An 18,126-nucleotide genomic window follows, 5' to 3' on the forward strand; every position below is an offset into this window, starting at 1 on the left:
GTTGTACTGACATATAGCTAAAGTGAATGTATTGCTAAAAATTACGTAATATAAAACTAGCCACCCATCTTCCTTTGAAATGTATTGTTGACATTGGCTGATAACTCTTCTTAATGTTAATTTTCTTTGTCCAACATAAATTTTTATTACAAGGCAAAATATTAATAATTTTTCGACCTGGTCGTCGGGATATAGCTTTCGAAATTAAATAAATTACTTTAACATTCTAGTTTAACGTTCTACACTTTATAACGAAATACTTTAGTTTGTATAATATTTACCTGTACCGTGGGCAAAAAGTGCTCATAAATATGTAATATACTTAGTAGAATGTTCATTTTAAATTAACAGAAAAGAAGAATGTTTTTAATATATGTAGGAGATTATTATGGGATAGTTGTGGCTATGTACATGTTATGTGTTGACCTAGTCAAGTGAATTTATGTATTTCACGGTTTTAAAAAGGAATATTTAAGACATATCAAGCAATAAAGGTGAGACTAATGATCTTTGAATATCTGAGTTGATTCTTGCATAAAGAAAAGTAATTATCGCTTCGTAACTTATATTTTACAAGACGAACCAGGTTAACAACGCTTTTCTATAGAGTCGTTACAAAAATTTGGTTTACCAAACCCGGGATTTTTGAAAATTCAGTTCCCGAAGAAGGAAAGTAGGGCTGAATTTACTTGGATATTACCATTTATGAATACGAACTTAACCGTATTACGAAGCGGTAAGGTCATCAAAAGAAAAATGGATAGTGAAATAGTGCAACAGGAATCTAATACCAGTAATCCAGGTGAAATTAGTGCAACACCAAGTTTGTCATCTGAGGATCGACTTTTGTTAGCTGTGCAGCGACAAATTATGCAAATGACGACTGAGATAAAACAAACCATGGAACAGAAGCTCAATGAATCTAACACAAACATGGAACAGAAGTTCTATGAAGCTAACCAGACCATGGAACAGAAGATAGAATTGAAATTCAACGAAGCTAACAAGACCATGGAACAGAAGTTCTATGAAGCTAACCAGACCATGGAACAGAAGTTCTATGAAGCTAACCAGACCATGGAACAGAAGATAGAATTGAAATTCAATGAAGCTAACCAGACCATGGAACAGAAGTTCTATGAAGCTAACCAAACCATGGAACAGAAGATAGAACTGAAGTTCTATGAAGCTAACCAGACCATGGAAAAGAAGATAGAACTGAAATTTAACGAAGCTAGCAAGCAGTATGAAGAATTAAGTAAACGAATAGAACGGATAGAACTGAAATCAGACGATACGAAACAAACAATCGTCCAGGTGATGAACGACATATCCTCGCAGTTTGAAGAGAAGTTAAAAAGGATAGCCGATGAGTGTCAAGAAAAGCACGATCATCAAAATCATGAAATCTGTGCTGTAAAAAAGGATTTAACGTTAATAGAATCTTCCGTTAAACATCAAAAGATCCAGTTGGCTACTATGCAGGAAGAAATTAAAACGTTACAGGCTAGAGACACCATTTATCGCAATAATCTGGGCAGTGATCGCTTCGAGTTTCCCCAATCACCGGAGATGAATACGCCTTCGCCGGAATCTGAGGAGGATATTATATTAGAGGAAAATTGTCCGAAGATCACTGATGAACGAAATATAAATGGTATCATGACACAGCACGCTACGGACCGGAACAATCACACCACAAGAACAAGGAGTGAGAAAAGAAAGGTAAAGTTAAGTGTCAAGATGAGCGAAATCAAAGCCATGAGTAAATTTAGTGGTAAGTGCAATGAAAATGCTAGTTCTTTCTTAGAGAAATTCCAAGACGAATGCAATATAATGTCTATCGACCGATCACAATACATGAAATTAATACCCCATGTATTACTCCCACCTTGTTCCTTATGGTTTAAGGCAATACGTGATCACATTAGTACATATGAGGAATTTAAAGCGGCATTGATCGCGAATTACGAAAATGACTTTTTGCTGGCAAACAGAGATGCCACTCTTAGAAATCAACATTTCAATCCTCGATTGCACAAATCTATTGTAGAGTTTGTTGTAAATGTCTATAATGAATTAAAGGTTGTTAATCCCTTGCAATCGGAATCAAGAATAATTGCATCGATTCGCAATTTGCTTCCATTTAAATTACAGCAGATCTTATTTTCCACCCAGTGTATGAGTTTCAGTCATTTATTAATGCTTGTACAATGCTACGAAACTCAATATCATGCTATGAATCTAACACAACCAGGAATGGGTAAAAATAAGAATACTTCAGATCATTCGGTCCCTGTTCGGAATTTGGATATCCGAAGTGTGAATAATACTGAACCGAACCTAAGACGAATATACTCTAGCAATCAAAATGAACAAAATAGACAAGGTTATGTAGGGAATCCGCCTAACCTAATCAACCGAAGTAGACACAAAAACAATAGAAATACATGTCGAAATCCTAGAGATGCTACCAATCCTATGTATAGACATAATCAGTGTTCACGAGATGGTACTTCGTATCAAAATTCAAATCACGATGAAAGACATGTACAACCTAATGTAGAACATAATCACGATTGTGCAGTACAGTGCACTTTATTAGATTCATATGCCAGTGCGAATGTAACATGATTACCGTTAACGAAATTAGGTTAAACCCATGTTGGTTATAGATTCTTGTGAATTTTCGTTTTAAAGTTTGTGTTAATATTAATAATGAAAACGATGGTTATAAATATTTGAAATGCATCTAGTTAAAGAGTTAGTAGCACCCAACATTCTTGATCAAATAAATAAGAATGAAAAAGAATAATAATAATGAAGAATGTGTTCATGTAATAACAAAAGGGTGTCTTTTGTTTCTGTAAAATAAATTTATTTACTTCTATTTGATTATTCAAACGTAGGTTATGTTTAATTTTTATTCTTTCTTATTAATGTGAAGAATCATAATTCAATTTATAATTAGTTAAAGGCAAAAATTATTTATATTAGATTGATTTGTGTTTAATTATCAAAGATTTATTGTGAATGTATTTATGTGAATGATAATAACTAATATTTTATATATATATGAGGGTTAACCAAAATGTAATGAAGATATGTACGAGGTGTGATCAAAATATAAAAAAAAAAAATGTAATGTACAAACATTAATGTAATCAGACCAGTGGTTCTTGAATATAAAAGCCAAGCCCACTCATGACTTTTATATTCAGTCCCTTTATCGGGCGATATTTTCTATAACGAAATACTTTAGTTTGTATAATATTTACCTGTACCGTGGGCAAAAAGTGCTCATAAATATGTAATATACTTAGTAGAATGTTCATTTTAAATTAACAGAAAAGAAGAATGTTTTTAATATATGTAGGAGATTATTATGGGATAGTTGTGGCTATGTACATGTTATGTGTTGACCTAGTCAAGTGAATTTATGTATTTCACGGTTTTAAAAAGGAATATTTAAGACATATCAAGCAATAAAGGTGAGACTAATGATCTTTGAATATCTGAGTTGATTCTTGCATAAAGAAAAGTAATTATCGCTTCGTAACTTATATTTTACAAGACGAACCAGGTTAACAACGCTTTTCTATAGAGTCGTTACAACTTATGCCTTTTAACCTGAGGGAGATGGATGATTAATGGAAGTAAACGGTTATGAAATAATTGGTGAAGTAAGAATATGGGAAGAAAAGGGAGAACCCCGAGAAAACCCAAGAACACGTTGTTGTTCACAACAAACTCGCGGAGCTGGGAATCAAACTAGGGACCTCACGCATCAGAGGTCAAGGCTCTATCATTGACCTACCATACTTCTCATTATGGCTTAAAAAAAAGATGATGATAATCATTTTTCCTTTTTTCAACAAAACTGTATATTGCCTATATGTTAATAAATCCATATAAGTAATTCAATTTCTTTCTCCTTCTTTTTCTATTGTAACCTTACTCTTATGAAGAAAACAAAACTTTGCAGAAAAGTTGCCTATCTTTCATTTTGTAAATAAACAAAACGTTATTCACATAGATATAATATATATATCTTATATCTTTTTATTCTTATTCCATACACTTCTATTATTTCTTCTATCACCTTAATATGATCTATTGTGTAATATCCACTTCTAAATCCAGTCTGTTTTCTTGGCTGGGCGACGTCTGCTTTTCCAATCGGATACTTTAACTAATTTGAAACAATTTTAAGTACCTATAAAGAATAGCTGTTTTGTAAAAAACTAATTTTTTTTTCCTACTTAACGCAAACAGCTGGAAAGTTGTCTCGCTGGATAAAGTAGATATGTATCTCTCAATTTCGTTCGAGTTCAGTGTGTTATAAATTGTTATCCAGTGACAAAATATCCATACTTGTAATAGAACTATTTATTGACTTACAGAGAATCTGCATAAAATACAATTATTTCAAATTTAAACATTAGGTACATTTTCAATCCGGTAGATTTGTTATGGAAAACTTGTTTTCTTCATTCTTGTCAAACACTGTTTTACAGTAGTTTGAAACAGTTTTTTTTTAACGTGAAGCTAATTTAAATTTAACGGATACTATAGATATTTGGATGATGTTTTATTTACAAAAATTAAAGACAATTAATTAATTTGTACGAAAATTCATTTAATAGCTTCTTTCATAATATTAAGCTAACTGCAGAAAAAAATCAAATGATCAATTTAATTATTGGGATTTATTAACGCGGATTTACAAAGAAATATAACAAATTCCACACAAAAATAGATACGGAACCAATAAACGGTTTAATAAGCATTTACTGTGGGTCAACATACCCATTCCAAATTACGACCAACAAAAAACTGAAAAAAAATCATCCACGGGATCGTTATGAAACAACTCAAGCTAAAAAATTAGATTCATATTTGTGACCATATAAAAAAAAGTGAACTTCACACTGATTTTGGAAGTCAAAAAAGAATAAAAGAGTTCCTCTCCATCTCCCACCAAGAAGAAATGAACGTATGAAAAATAAAACTAAGAGTTAGCTAATAATTCTAATGATCAACACTGCTAACCTGATAAAAATTTTGAGAAGATTTGGAATTACTACGACAATTAATAAACAAGGTAAGAATGCTGCCAAGCTTTTTACTAATTACAGGAGTTTTTTGACGGATCATTTGCAGACAGTGGTATTTATGAAGGTTTTTTTTTTTCTACGTGCAATAAATTTTTACGTGCAACTAAGCATTTATAAAACGTAACAATCTGTAAGATGCACAAGTAAAAGGAGAATAGAGGAAGTCATTTCCATTAAACTTAAAAGCTCCAATTGTCCGAGGTGGAGAGAAGTTGAATCACACTTTTAAATTCATTTGAAAAATTAGGAGGATGTTAGCGAAATTTACAATCTGACAACCTTGCACAAGAACATCAGCAGAGAGCAAAATTTGCGATCCTAACGCAACACTGTCTTGCTTTTATAGAGTAGTTTTGTCTTCTTTCATCCTTTCCTTACACTTGCTAACAGGAGCTGCGGTGCCTCGAAATGTAGTAGAAATAACTTATAGTGAACTTAAATGGTACGTGGTAATTTTTCTTTTCGTTGTGAATAGCTGGTTTTACAGCAATTAGTATTAAACTCCAGTATTAAATTCCGATAGTTCAAAAATCTTCCAGTTCAATCTAATCATATTCGTTATTCATCTGTAAGCGGACAATGGGTTTTAATTATATTTATTAAATTGATTTTCTTCAAACGAATTATTTATATTAATGCTGTTCTTTAAGCCGATCCCTCTACTTTCGCTAAACTCTCTCCAACAATGTCAAATAATACTTGTACACATAACGAAATACAAAAACATCAAAAGCCACCCAGTAAAGAATTACACAGATTTAAAAATAAGAAGGCCCGAGGATTAGAATACATTATTTCCTAGATGTATTCACAGTTAGAACATCTAAAAAACTACTACATAAAGCCTCAAATATTTAGAAATAATATTATATGAACATATTCCCAGTGCTTAGTGGAGATTTACATGCCCAGTTTAGCCTAGCCACTTCTCCTTCAAATGTACCCATCCCTACCGTAAGCTTTCACTTTTGTTATTTTAGTTATAAATAAGAATATGAAATTCTGCTTCTAATAGCTGTAGATACCTCTCTTTACATATAACATAATTTGTACCGAGCACACAAAATTAAATGTATGATTTCAATCCTAATAGTCTGATTTTTACCTACATTCGTATAAAAGTCAGACAAGGGTATAACACTCACCTGAGATTCATTCTCATTTTCACTATCAACAGCAACCGCTTCTTGAAACAGATCATCGGCAAAATTATTATTATAAAAAATTTCCATACCTTCATCAGCAAGTTTTCACTACATATTCTTTCTACTACCCGAAGTTCCTTATTATTTCAATATACTACCCAGGGAGAAAGTACGCCATTACGAGTAACAGCAGACTTGAAAACTAACACAATGTTGATCATTACTTGAGAACACAAAGTCCATCAGCAAAGCCACTTAATTAACAAACGGTAGCATAAATGTTAATTTATCATCTAACGACAGTTAACACAATAAAAGTAGGTACATAAAATTAGGAAGAGTCTTTCAGCGAATTCTATTTTGTATGGGCGTCTATAAACGTATATCTTATCAAATTTATATTATTATGGAAGTGAAATGTCAACTTATATAATAGACTCCTGAATTAGAATCATCGTTTATCTTCGAATTAGCTGTACCTAGACCATTTTTTTTTTTAACATACGGCATATTTTCATTAGATTTTATAGAGAGAAAACGTTACATTCTTCCTTCATATATTCATATATAAATCTGAACATTAAATTAACATGAAAACAGCGGCTTAGATTTCTGCCTAAAAGATATAAGCTAGTAATTAATCCGTTAAAAAATTAACGATTAAATTTATCAGCTAAAAAAATATTGTTAATTTAATTTATTTAATAAAATTTTGCAGAAGTTAATTTTTAATTAATAATCGTGAAAAATATTGTGACAATTATTATTATTATTATTATTATTATTTAATCATGTGAAATGGATATTCTGCAAGAAATGCTTTTGGTGGTTTATTTCACAAACTTCACGGATTGTTCCAATACAAAAGTAGGTTAATGGATGTTCTTATCCCAAAGTAACCCCGACTTACCTTGAAGTGAGGTTAATTGACTCATGGACTTCGTAACAATGAAATCACCATTATTAAAAATAATTATACATAGTATGTCGGAAAAGTAACGGAACTTTTTTTTCTTTATAGATAACCACTACTTCCATCTATTGAAGCAACATATCAAAAAGCTGGATATCTGCTCAACAAAACGATACAACAATTACGAGAACCGATTAACGGAGTGTTAAGCTATAGCAAGAAAAGTGAGTGTATCTGGTGTCATCTCGTCACAAAAACACGATGGAGCAAAGAGCCAATGTTAAATTTTCTTTCAAGTTAGGTAAAACATTTACACAAACATTGGAAATGATGAAATAAGTGTACGGCGATGAGTACTTATCTCGTACACGCGTGTTCGAGTGGTATACGCGATTCCCGGACGGTTGTGAGTCCTTGGAAGACGATCCAAAGCCACGCAGACCGAAAAACAAAAATCGCGATGAGTTGGTAGAACAAGTGCATGAGATGGTCTCCCACGATGGAATCTGACTGCGAGATGGGTGGCGGAGGAATTAAATACGACGAAAGACATGATTCACGAAATTTTGACAAAGGATTTAAAGAAACGGAACGTCTGTGCTCAACTTGTTCCGCACAACTTAACTGACGACCAAAAACTTGCTCGCGTTGAACACTGCAAGGACCAGATTTAAACAGCCAGATGGAACAGAACATTCCTGGAATCGATTATAACTGGTGATGAGACTTAATGCTTCAAGTACGACCCGCAAGCAAAACGCCAAAGTGCTACATGGAAGTCCCCAGGTTCTTCGAAAGCGAACAAATTGCGTTTTCACAATTCTCGTGAGAAAACAATGTTGATTTCTTTTTACGATTTCAAAGGTATTATACTTCGGGAATTCATTACACAGGATCAAATTGTTATTGGTGAATATTATATTATTGGTGATATTGGTGAATTGGTGGGTATTATGGGGCGATTGCAGAAGCGAATCTTTCGCGTAAGGCCCGAATATCCAGCGGCTGGCAGTTGGTTTTTTAATGCACTACAATGCACCATGTCACAGAACCGTCGCAGTTCGTGACTTTTTGGCTAAAAAACAAATCTGTGTGCTTCCACATCTTCCGTATTCGCCTGATTTATCGCCATGTGACTATTTCCTATTCCCAAAATTAAAATTGGCCATGAAAGGATCATTTTATGACAATGATATACACGTTCAGTTTGCCGTGACGAGGGTCATTGAGGCGATTCCGAAAAAAGACATTAAAAACTCTATGCTAGCATTGGTTGAACGTGCCCAGCTGAGTACTGATGTGGAAGGGATGTATTTTGAATAAAAAGAACTACAGTTGGTAAAATATCTAATTCGTTTTGTTTAATTGAAAAGGTTTCGTTACTTTTTTCGACATACTGTGTATGTACCTGGTATGACTTCGATATGATATGCACAATGTTATCACATTTATATATATATATATATATATATATATATATATATATATATATATATATATACTAAAAATTGTGTTTCTCACAGAATTAACAAATAAATAAATACCTTCCAATGACCTTTGCTCAATTATTAGTTAATTTCTTTTCATTAATTATCAGTTTTGTTTGAAAACAGTGAATTCTCACAATAGTCAATTAATATGTCAATACTCTTTAATTTTACTTTAAATTTTACATTAACTTCCACAATTAAGACAATTCCCATTACATAATAGTGAAAATTACAATTTTTAATTTTAATTGATAAATTTTGAAGTTATTTTTAATTTTATTTATTACTTTTTTGACATTAAATTTTAATTTAATTATTTTGCCTTTACCTTAATTTTTAATTTAAGCTGCTGATTTTTTCATTAATTCTGCTAACTATAGAGATAAGTTACTGCCACCTTCATATTATAGGTCTGGAAACAATTTAATCTTTATGCATTATCCCTTTGTAATAAAATTCTTTTCTCTCTCTCTCTTTCTTCCTATTACGTAATTTATTTTCCTATTTACAATTTCCTTTTCTCGTTGTTCGTGAAATCGGAGTTAGTTGTTTTTCTCCACTTCAATGAACTTCTCTAGAAGTCAAACTTATCTAGCAAAGTATAACACTATCACCAATTAAATTTGAATGTAATTTTTGTCAATTCTGGGTCGAATAGCTGTACATACTTTTATTCATATCAAATATAATTTCCAACGAACACATGTTATCTCTTATCTTTGATTTTTCAATATTTCTTCATGGCAAATCCAGGGAGGTACGGTGAATAACAACAATAGCCAATGACATAACCTTACTTGAATATTCAATCCAAATTTGATTCTGAAACACAATTCTGAATCTGTCACAAGTACTAGGTACATGTTAGTTTCCACAATTATGCACTTCAAGAAAAGGTAGGTTATTTAATCTAAAGCTGTTAATGTTCAAAAGAGGAAAAAATGAACAAAACCTGAAAAGTAACTTACCTTCTTCGCATCTCCGTAGTAATTGTAAGTCTTTAAATAGGTACCTAACGAAATGATATTACACCTCGGGCAGTTCACACGGCAACTTTTCTGCATAAGTCTTAACACGTGGATGAAGTCTTCAGCGACATAATGATCTTCTTCCAGAAACAAAACTAATCCTGCACGAACAAGTAATTACAAATGAGAATAAGCATGTTATGTTGTTACTAGTTGCCTAGAAGAATTTTCAGAAGGCCTTTCCAGATCTAATAAACTTATGTGCTAAAAGATTACAGAGCAGAACAGATAACACTTGTAGATCCTACCTACGGAGTAACCAGAGTCCAGAGTCCAGTGTGTGCCGGACGCCTTATCTGTTACATTATCGGCAAACCCCTCATTAGCTGTGGCTAAGCGTTGTGTGTATAACAATGGCCTGTGTAGAAGATTTATCGCTGTTTGACTGAGTATATTGCCGAGGTGCCACGAATGAGGTACTGTGTGAGCCTGGAATTTTTTTAGGCAACAGTTGGAACGATATACCAATAACACGTAAAATTTTGGGCAGAAATCAGCAGCATGTATGCAGTGTAGGCAACCACAACAAATGCAAGAACGCAACTGCGGTGTTTAACTAGGATGGAAACCACTCGACAAAGATAAACCTTACGACAAATGACAACAAAATGGAACTCTTGCATTGCTAAACCAATTAGTCAATGCACTATAGAATACACACTGTACTCCTTATATTTTGGTACTAACAAACCCACGAAATAGTCAATGCTAATACCCAGGCATCATGTACTTGATTTTATCTGAATTACGAAACATCGAACAGTGGACATGTAATGTCATATTGTTCAGGAATCAAATTCTCACGTCCTTCTAACATACGGTTACCAGAGTCCTTATTTCCCGAGGGATTTCCCCCAGATTTACGAAACTCCCACGTACAAAATTCGTGTGCTCCGTAACTAAAGTTTTGAAGAGAGTCAACGGATTCATCGAAAAAAATTAATAACTCTTGTTTCAGCAGAGTTATGTATCTTGCACATGAATCCAGCATGACTGATTTAGTACTTTACGTCCATTGTTAGCTGCGAGGCTATATTGGTCAAGACCCAGAGTTTGTATGATCTGAACCACTATAATAAGTTTGATATTTTTCCATCTGGAATAGGACTTGCGACCTTGCTCACCAACGGCAAGCGCTCGGGCCACTAGACTTGGGAGGAAAGATGGATCCATCGTGTTTTGGTGTAAGTTTAGCGTCCCTTTCAGCAACGAGGCTATGTGAGTTTTAATATATGGTATAATGTGGTGGTATCTCTATAATTATCTGTTCCATTGGTGCAACAGAGAGGGACTCTTTATGAAACTACAGTCTACTTTGGCAGCTGCGAAGTATACACACGTCTTGGCGAATTATCTACACTTCCGCTGTGCTCGCTATCTTAAACTTGTGGTGATAGTTTCTACTAGCATATCATCATCCTCAAAACACACAGGTGACACTAGAATGATTTAAGAAACACTCCATAGCGTTTCAGGACTCTTTTGATACCAGATTTAAACCCCACACAGCGTGTATGTCATATAGTGTGAACAATGCTGAATGTTATTCAGTATTATACTCAGAAAGCAACACTTACAAGCAGTCATTGAACATGTCTGAATTAAAATACCTTTCCAACGCCTGCGAAACATCAGAGATTCTTTGTAACACTGAATAGACGCCATTATTGGGGCTCGGGACGGAATTATACATTACAAGACATATATTTTTAATTTCTTGGCACTTCAGTTTCTTTTTACCCTCAAGAAGCTTCAATATATCGAAATTTCAAAATATCCTCAAATTGGTTACTTTGAAATAATTAAATTACAGAAATATCCTCAAATTGTTTACTTTGAAATAATTAAATTACAGGAGTAATCATTTTCATTCACCCAGTATTTTCTCTTTTGATACTCCAATGGTAACGAATTTTTTGTTATATGCTTCTTCGTTAAGACGTTACAATTCTTGACCAACTTTGTCGTTTTTTTTTTTTTTTTTTTTCATTTAAAGGGAACCCTCATATGAAGTCATAACTGATAATAGTCAAAGCGGAAAAGTGGGTGTATGTATTCTTGGGTTTGAATCGGGATCGTAATTCTGATTAGTATTTCTCCATAGCTTCACCAGGCGTATGAGAGGACGGTAGCTTTAAATATAGGCCCTGACTAATTTCTTTCCCCTTTATTCTCACTTTACATTATTTGCAAAACTAAAATAAAAAGGCGAATCCTTTCACGACTGCCATACTTTTTTCATTTCTATCTCGCTTGAAAGTAAAAACAGAAAATGGAGCGATTAATTTGAAAGCAATATGGTTCTCTGATAAAAAGAATTGTATCATTGACCAAATGTAATATTTTAGTTGATTCAAATTTGATAAATGTTGAATTAACAAATATATTTTGTAACTAGTACTGTGAACTATGTTAAAAGTGTATGAATGAATGATAAGTTTACCTGAAATTCTGGTTTTATCGACCGTCCTGAAAAATTAAAATAGCTATCAATCTAATATTAATTTAGATTAATTTTACTTTGTTGTTTTGTATTTTTTGATCATATACCACTTTATAATAGCACGGAAGCTTACTAAAAGTAAATGGCGTAACTTCTAAATATAATTAAAATTGTACATTTGGAAACCACATGTACAACTGAAACAATTAACAAATTGTATTACTATATGTATTTAGGTGTCTTTTCTTCAATATTATATAGAAGATTTATAAAAGAAAATTTGCTCTTTCAGTTATCTTTGGGTGTTGGATTTTAGCGTCCCTTGTCAGCAACAATTTAAGGTGAAATCAAAACCATAAGAGGTTCAATGCTCTTCCATCGGAAGTCGAACCAGGGACTCAGTGCGCAAAAAGCGCGCGCGCTAGCTATTAGACCAGCGTATAGACCTGCGTATACGAACTGTTGTATGTTAATGTAATTAGTAACTGTTTCTTGTAAACTTGAATAAATAGTTATACTTACGAGCTACAATTATTTATAACTAGAAAACGTATTTTAAGTTAATTAACAATATTATTTCGTATACTTAGAAGACAGCATTTAGGCTTAAACGGGCATATCATCCTACTTCTGTCATGTGCTCTTCAACCGCATTTTGTGAACGAAAACTTCTCTAAAAATGTATCAGGAGATACTGCTGGGGTCAACAGCCCGACATTGTGTTCAATAATCAACAATCGAGCTTCTAGCAGGACGAAGCAAGAATGAACAGCGAGTGGGTCCAAAAAAGTGATTGATCTGCTGTGAGTCCATGTTTCAATCTACTGAATTACAGATTATGGTCGTGCTTCAGAGAATTGATTGCAAAAAACGACATCTGGATGTCGCCAGCCTGAAGTGCCCATTGGTTACAGCAGCAACAATTTTCTTAATGGAAGCTTTACGTGTGGTTGTTGAAGACTGGCCGAAGTGATTCGGGACTACCTGAAACCCTTGGTTCCAAGATTCTCTCTTACTGCGTTAAACAGGTGTCGGTATTGATGGCTACTGATCGTCTACTCTTTAGCTTGTAAAAGAGGATAGTATATCTGGATCTACAGAGTTAAAACAGATTCTTACTGTTACAGCCTGAACTCTACCATTATCTTCAGACCAAATTTCTTTCAGATTTTTTTCTTCCCTTCTTTCAAATGACTTAAGGTACCTAACAGTAAGTATTTTTCACTGATACTTCCGTTTTACCTTGCAAGTCCATGAACATTTACCTTGAAATTGGATACCTATTTGCTAACCCAAACACTTACAATGGTATCCCACGAACTCGGATGGATATTAACGCAGATGGACGTTGGTGCTACATTTCCTTAAAATCCCGAAAGATACATGCTTATGACCCATTGACCCATCTAGCAACATAATATATTTTATGATATATATGTCCGTACAGATCCATTAAATACAGATTGGTTTTCATATACTTTAAACATCAAACATTACAGTGTGCTTGGTGTAATTTTGACCGAAGTACACGTACATTTCAACTTTTCTATGCCTAAACTAGTGACTACAATTTCTGGTTCAACGTTTTACTTTTTCTACAAAGCGCTCAAACCAATTAGAGAAAGACAAGCTTCAGTTCGTAGGTTCAAAAGTATTATCATTAAGCCAAGGTATTTGAAATCAAAACTACACATTTGCTGTTAGTTATAGGATTCTCTTCTACAGGCAGCGGCTACCGTACGGAACTGAAATATTAGCTTATATAGTGACGAAAAAATAAAAATAAATAAATAATAACAATAATAAAATACTTGATCTACTGACCTGTATGATTGCGTGTTACTTCAAGCTCATTAAACACTCTGTTTGCCTTCCACCACCAATGATGTTTGGTTTGCGTAAACTTCGCTTCTCTATAATGTCCATAGAGATCTGGAGAATCGGCATTTATGCATTTCTTTACAAAGGCTCTGAAAATAAATATATTCAACTGATAAAAAAATATTCAACATAGAACAAAAATAGGTAAAATTAAAATTAATTTGATGTCCAATTTTAACTTATAATAAATGTATTTTTATGGAAAAAGAAATCTTCATAAAACAGTGTCTGTAATAAAGCATGATCGCAATGTGGTCTAAAAATGTTAATTTTAGTTTTCAAACCACCTACAGGATAATTGGCTACTAATTTTAGGTTTTGTATTTAAGCATTATCATCACTGTAAAACTTACTCTACACCTGGCTTGCTTTGCGCTATTTTTTTTTATAATTGCAGAAACGCCTCAATAATGTATATTTCTTTCCGAGCCACTCTATATGAAATCACTCAATCTATATATATAAAAATGAAAGTGATTATGTTTGTGACTTCATACTTCTGGAACCACCAGATTGATCTCGATCAAATTTTCAACACAGATGAGGTTAGTGACTGGGATGGTTTTTATCAGTTCACTTTGACGGTACAACGTAGGGGAGGAGGAGGGGGAGATATATATAAAAATAAATAGAACTTAATAGCTCTTGAACCACGCGACCGATCTCGATCAAATTTGTCACATAGATGAGGTTCGGGCCTATCATCTCACTCTGATGGTGCAATTTAATTGAGGAGGAGGGGGGGAGAGATATTGGCTGTCATGTGCATAAAATTGATATACATATTGCAGACAGTGTGTATACCTGAAAATGGCCTCGGCCTGGTACATAACCTTGGGTGATACATGTTCCGCAGTCAATGTGTTAAAAATGATCGAAAATGACCTATATTGGTGTCGAATCCATAGTCTTCGGGGTTGCTGAGATGAACAGTGACACTTCTGATGTCGTTTAAATCCAAACTCAGCCCCGCAACTTAGGGAGCAGGAGATCTATATCTAGTATTTGAATATTTATCGAACGTACTATTGTGGTACGAATGTCTATAGTTACGCGTATGAACAAATGTATCCAGATCAATCGTCTTTACATTAAATTTTGCATGCCTCTGGATTGAGGTTCTCATATAAGATAAGCGTATTCTACCAGTAGCTCTTTGAATCCAGAGACATCTTATCCATGAGGTCGTCTGCATTGTCATGCGGACCAGCAATCGTCTGACGAAGATCCTACATTCTCAATTCATCTCATCTGCATTCGTCTGATGTCAAGCATCATAGGGCGGAGTGAAGAACAAAAGAAAATACAAAAGCAGAAACCGAAACCTTCATTCTCAAACTGTAAGGTTGTCGTCACGATTATCTTTTTCACACTTACAGCAAATATTATCTTCTACATACTTTCAAATATGGCTTTAAAAAATAAATAAATAAATCTGACAATTCCATATTCCCATTCTATAAGTTACATCAGAGTGGAAAAATCATATTTTAAAAAAAATATTTTTGTTGATTTTTTTTTTTTATTATTTAAATCGATTTTATTATTATATAAGTCACATCTTTCTCTTCGAATAATACAAGTTGCGAACTGAAGAAAAAAACATTAGGAATCAGTATTAAATGTTAATTATGGCATTTAAGTGAAAGTATTGGGATTGGATTTTGAATTAATCCAAAACTGTTAACCTATTTCAATCCCAAAGAATGTTGCTTAAACATTAAGGAAAAAGTACAGCAATATTTATCAACATTGCATTAAAAAAAAAAAAAAAAAAAAAAAAAAAAATATTGATATTTGGCAGAGACATATTTTTAAATAATCGGGCGATCTGGAACTACCTTGCAGTACGCATACATATAAAGTAAGTAAATTTCGCTTTCGGAGAGAGGATCGGACTCCCCTAAATACGCCCCTATTATCTGGGAACAAACAAACAGACGCTTTCACCAAAAATTTTCATGTTAAATGTCAAACGGTGATTTCTCCGATGGAGCAATAGTTAAGCTCAACGCCTTGTATCAAGAGGTGTCCAAGTTCGAACACCGATGCTTACTAAAGTGGTTAGAAATCTACATTAAACTACGAGGCTGGGCTGATAAGCTCTCGGTCCGACCCAGAAGGACTGCAGGCATGAAAGTGTGAGGCTATTCAACATAGTCCCCTCGAAGGTCAACACACTTGGCACTTCGATGCTATAACTTCTCCAACCCTTCCAAGAAAAAGAAAAAAAATCTCAAGGTCTTAAAAAAAAAAAAAAAAAAAAAAAAAAAAAAAAAACCTGTTCCGCAGCTGTTATCATCTCTTCATCACTGTGAAATTTCTGTCCTTTCAGTGCTGTTTTGAGTTTTGGAAACAGATAATAATCAGAAGGGGCAAGATCTGGCGAGTAAGGTGGGTGGTCAATGCACTGAAACCCTAGGTCCCTCAGAAAATCCATTGTTCTGCCAGCCTTGTGGACGGGAGCATTGTCCTGCAAGAACAAGACACCTCGTGTCAACTTTCCCCGGTGCTTTTCTTTAATAGCGTCCTTTACCTTAGCCAGCAGACTGCAGTCATACTCTGCAGTTATGATTTGGCCCTTTGGTAGGTAGTCTGAGAGCAAAACGCCATCTTTATCCCAGAATATTGAAGCAAGCACCTTCCCTGCGGACTTTTGTGCTTTGAATCTTTTGGGCCTTGGAGATCCTGAGTGGCGCCACTCGCATGACTGTTGTTTGGTTTCCGGATCAAAGTAATGCAACCACTTTTCATCCTGGGTAACAAGTCGATTCAAAAAATCGTCCTTGGAGTTCGCAAAATGCCCTAAAATCAACTGCGATGATCTCTCACGTTCGCGTTTCTGATCCGCGTTCAAACATTTCGGAATCCATTTCGCAGAAAGCTTGCACATGTCTAACTGATCATGGATTATTGACCCAACACGTTCTTTGGATATGTTCACTTTGTCAGCTATCTCCTAAAGCGAAATCCGTCTGTTGCTCAAAATCAGGTCATAAATCTGGTCCACTTTTTCCGGAGCTGACACTGACACTGGCCTGCCACACCTGTCACCATCTTCTGTTGAAAATTCACCACGCTTGAAATTCGCACACCATTTCTTCACAGTGGAGTATGAAGGGCACTGTCCACCCAATGTGTCTAGCATGCAACCATGGATTTCCTTGGACAACTTCTGTTGCAGGAAGAACAACTTCATTACACCTCGCAACTCCTCTTTGGTGAATTTGACATCTGGCTCTGCCATGGTTCATTCAATTACCTGTAAAATAAAAGACCGTTCATGGTAGAATCGTGAAATTTGGTACTTAAACATATAAAAGATCAACATTTCACATGACATCAATTACATCAGGGTAGTATATTCGGAAGGGGGTCGGGCCGAAAACTTATCAGCCGACCCTCGTATAGGTACCTAGGCACTATAATTCAAAGTTTATAGTCAGAGGGACACTAATAGGCCCACAGGGCACTAATAAGGTTCAAGAAGGGCTCGAACACCGTTATTCATACATACATGCATATATATATATATATTCTCTCTCTCTCTCTACCTACCTTAAACTTACGTAAGTTTTTATGCAATTCAGGAGGACGACACTAAAACGTTGGGGGCCTTCGCACCTCTGAGATACGGCTAAATTCAACTATGATTCCTAGTTCCTACATCAGGACATCTTTACCCGATGGAAAGCAGTGGCAAAGATAAACCACCAAACTTTACCTTGCTCAGAAGCTTTGGAAAGTACGTCAATCATAATTATGTCGAAAGGACAGAAAATTAATTGTTAAAGAACCCTAAAACTAATCCCCAGCTGAACACAAAGCAAGTGAAGGCCAAAGCCGAACTGATTTATTTTCTTCACTAATATATATATAAAATACATAAATTTCGCCTATAGTTATGCAAAATGTACAACATTTTGAAGTTTAGGGGAGGGGATCGGATCCCCTAAATCGCCCAGATTATCTGGGAACAAACAGACAGGCACGAACACAAAAGAATTTTAGTCTTAAATGTCGAATAGTGATTTCCTCGGTGCAATATTTAACAATTTACAAACCCTATGTTACGAAGAGAAGAAAGCAGGATTGTTCCATTACCTGTT

The 18,126-nt window shown here is 34.4% G+C and overlaps 1 protein-coding gene across 3 annotated transcripts in view; it reads right to left on the reverse strand.

Annotated features, from left to right (window-relative positions):
• Positions 1-18,126, reverse strand: part of Mgat2 (alpha-1,6-mannosyl-glycoprotein 2-beta-N-acetylglucosaminyltransferase) — a 105,280-nt gene that overhangs the window by 55,202 nt on the left and 31,952 nt on the right. For all 3 annotated transcript variants that reach the window (XM_081767072.1, XM_081767059.1, XM_081767065.1), the window contains exons 6-7: positions 13,961-14,106; positions 9,634-9,794 (exon numbers count right to left, since the gene is read on the reverse strand). In XM_081767072.1, coding sequence (XP_081623198.1) covers positions 9,634-9,794; positions 13,961-14,106 — 307 coding nt within the window. The remainder of the gene's footprint in view (positions 1-9,633; positions 9,795-13,960; positions 14,107-18,126) is intronic.

This window comes from Thermobia domestica, chromosome 1 (genome assembly GCF_964235325.1).
Source record: "Thermobia domestica chromosome 1, izTheDome1.hap1.1, whole genome shotgun sequence".
Lineage (NCBI taxonomy): Eukaryota > Metazoa > Arthropoda > Insecta > Zygentoma > Lepismatidae > Thermobia > Thermobia domestica.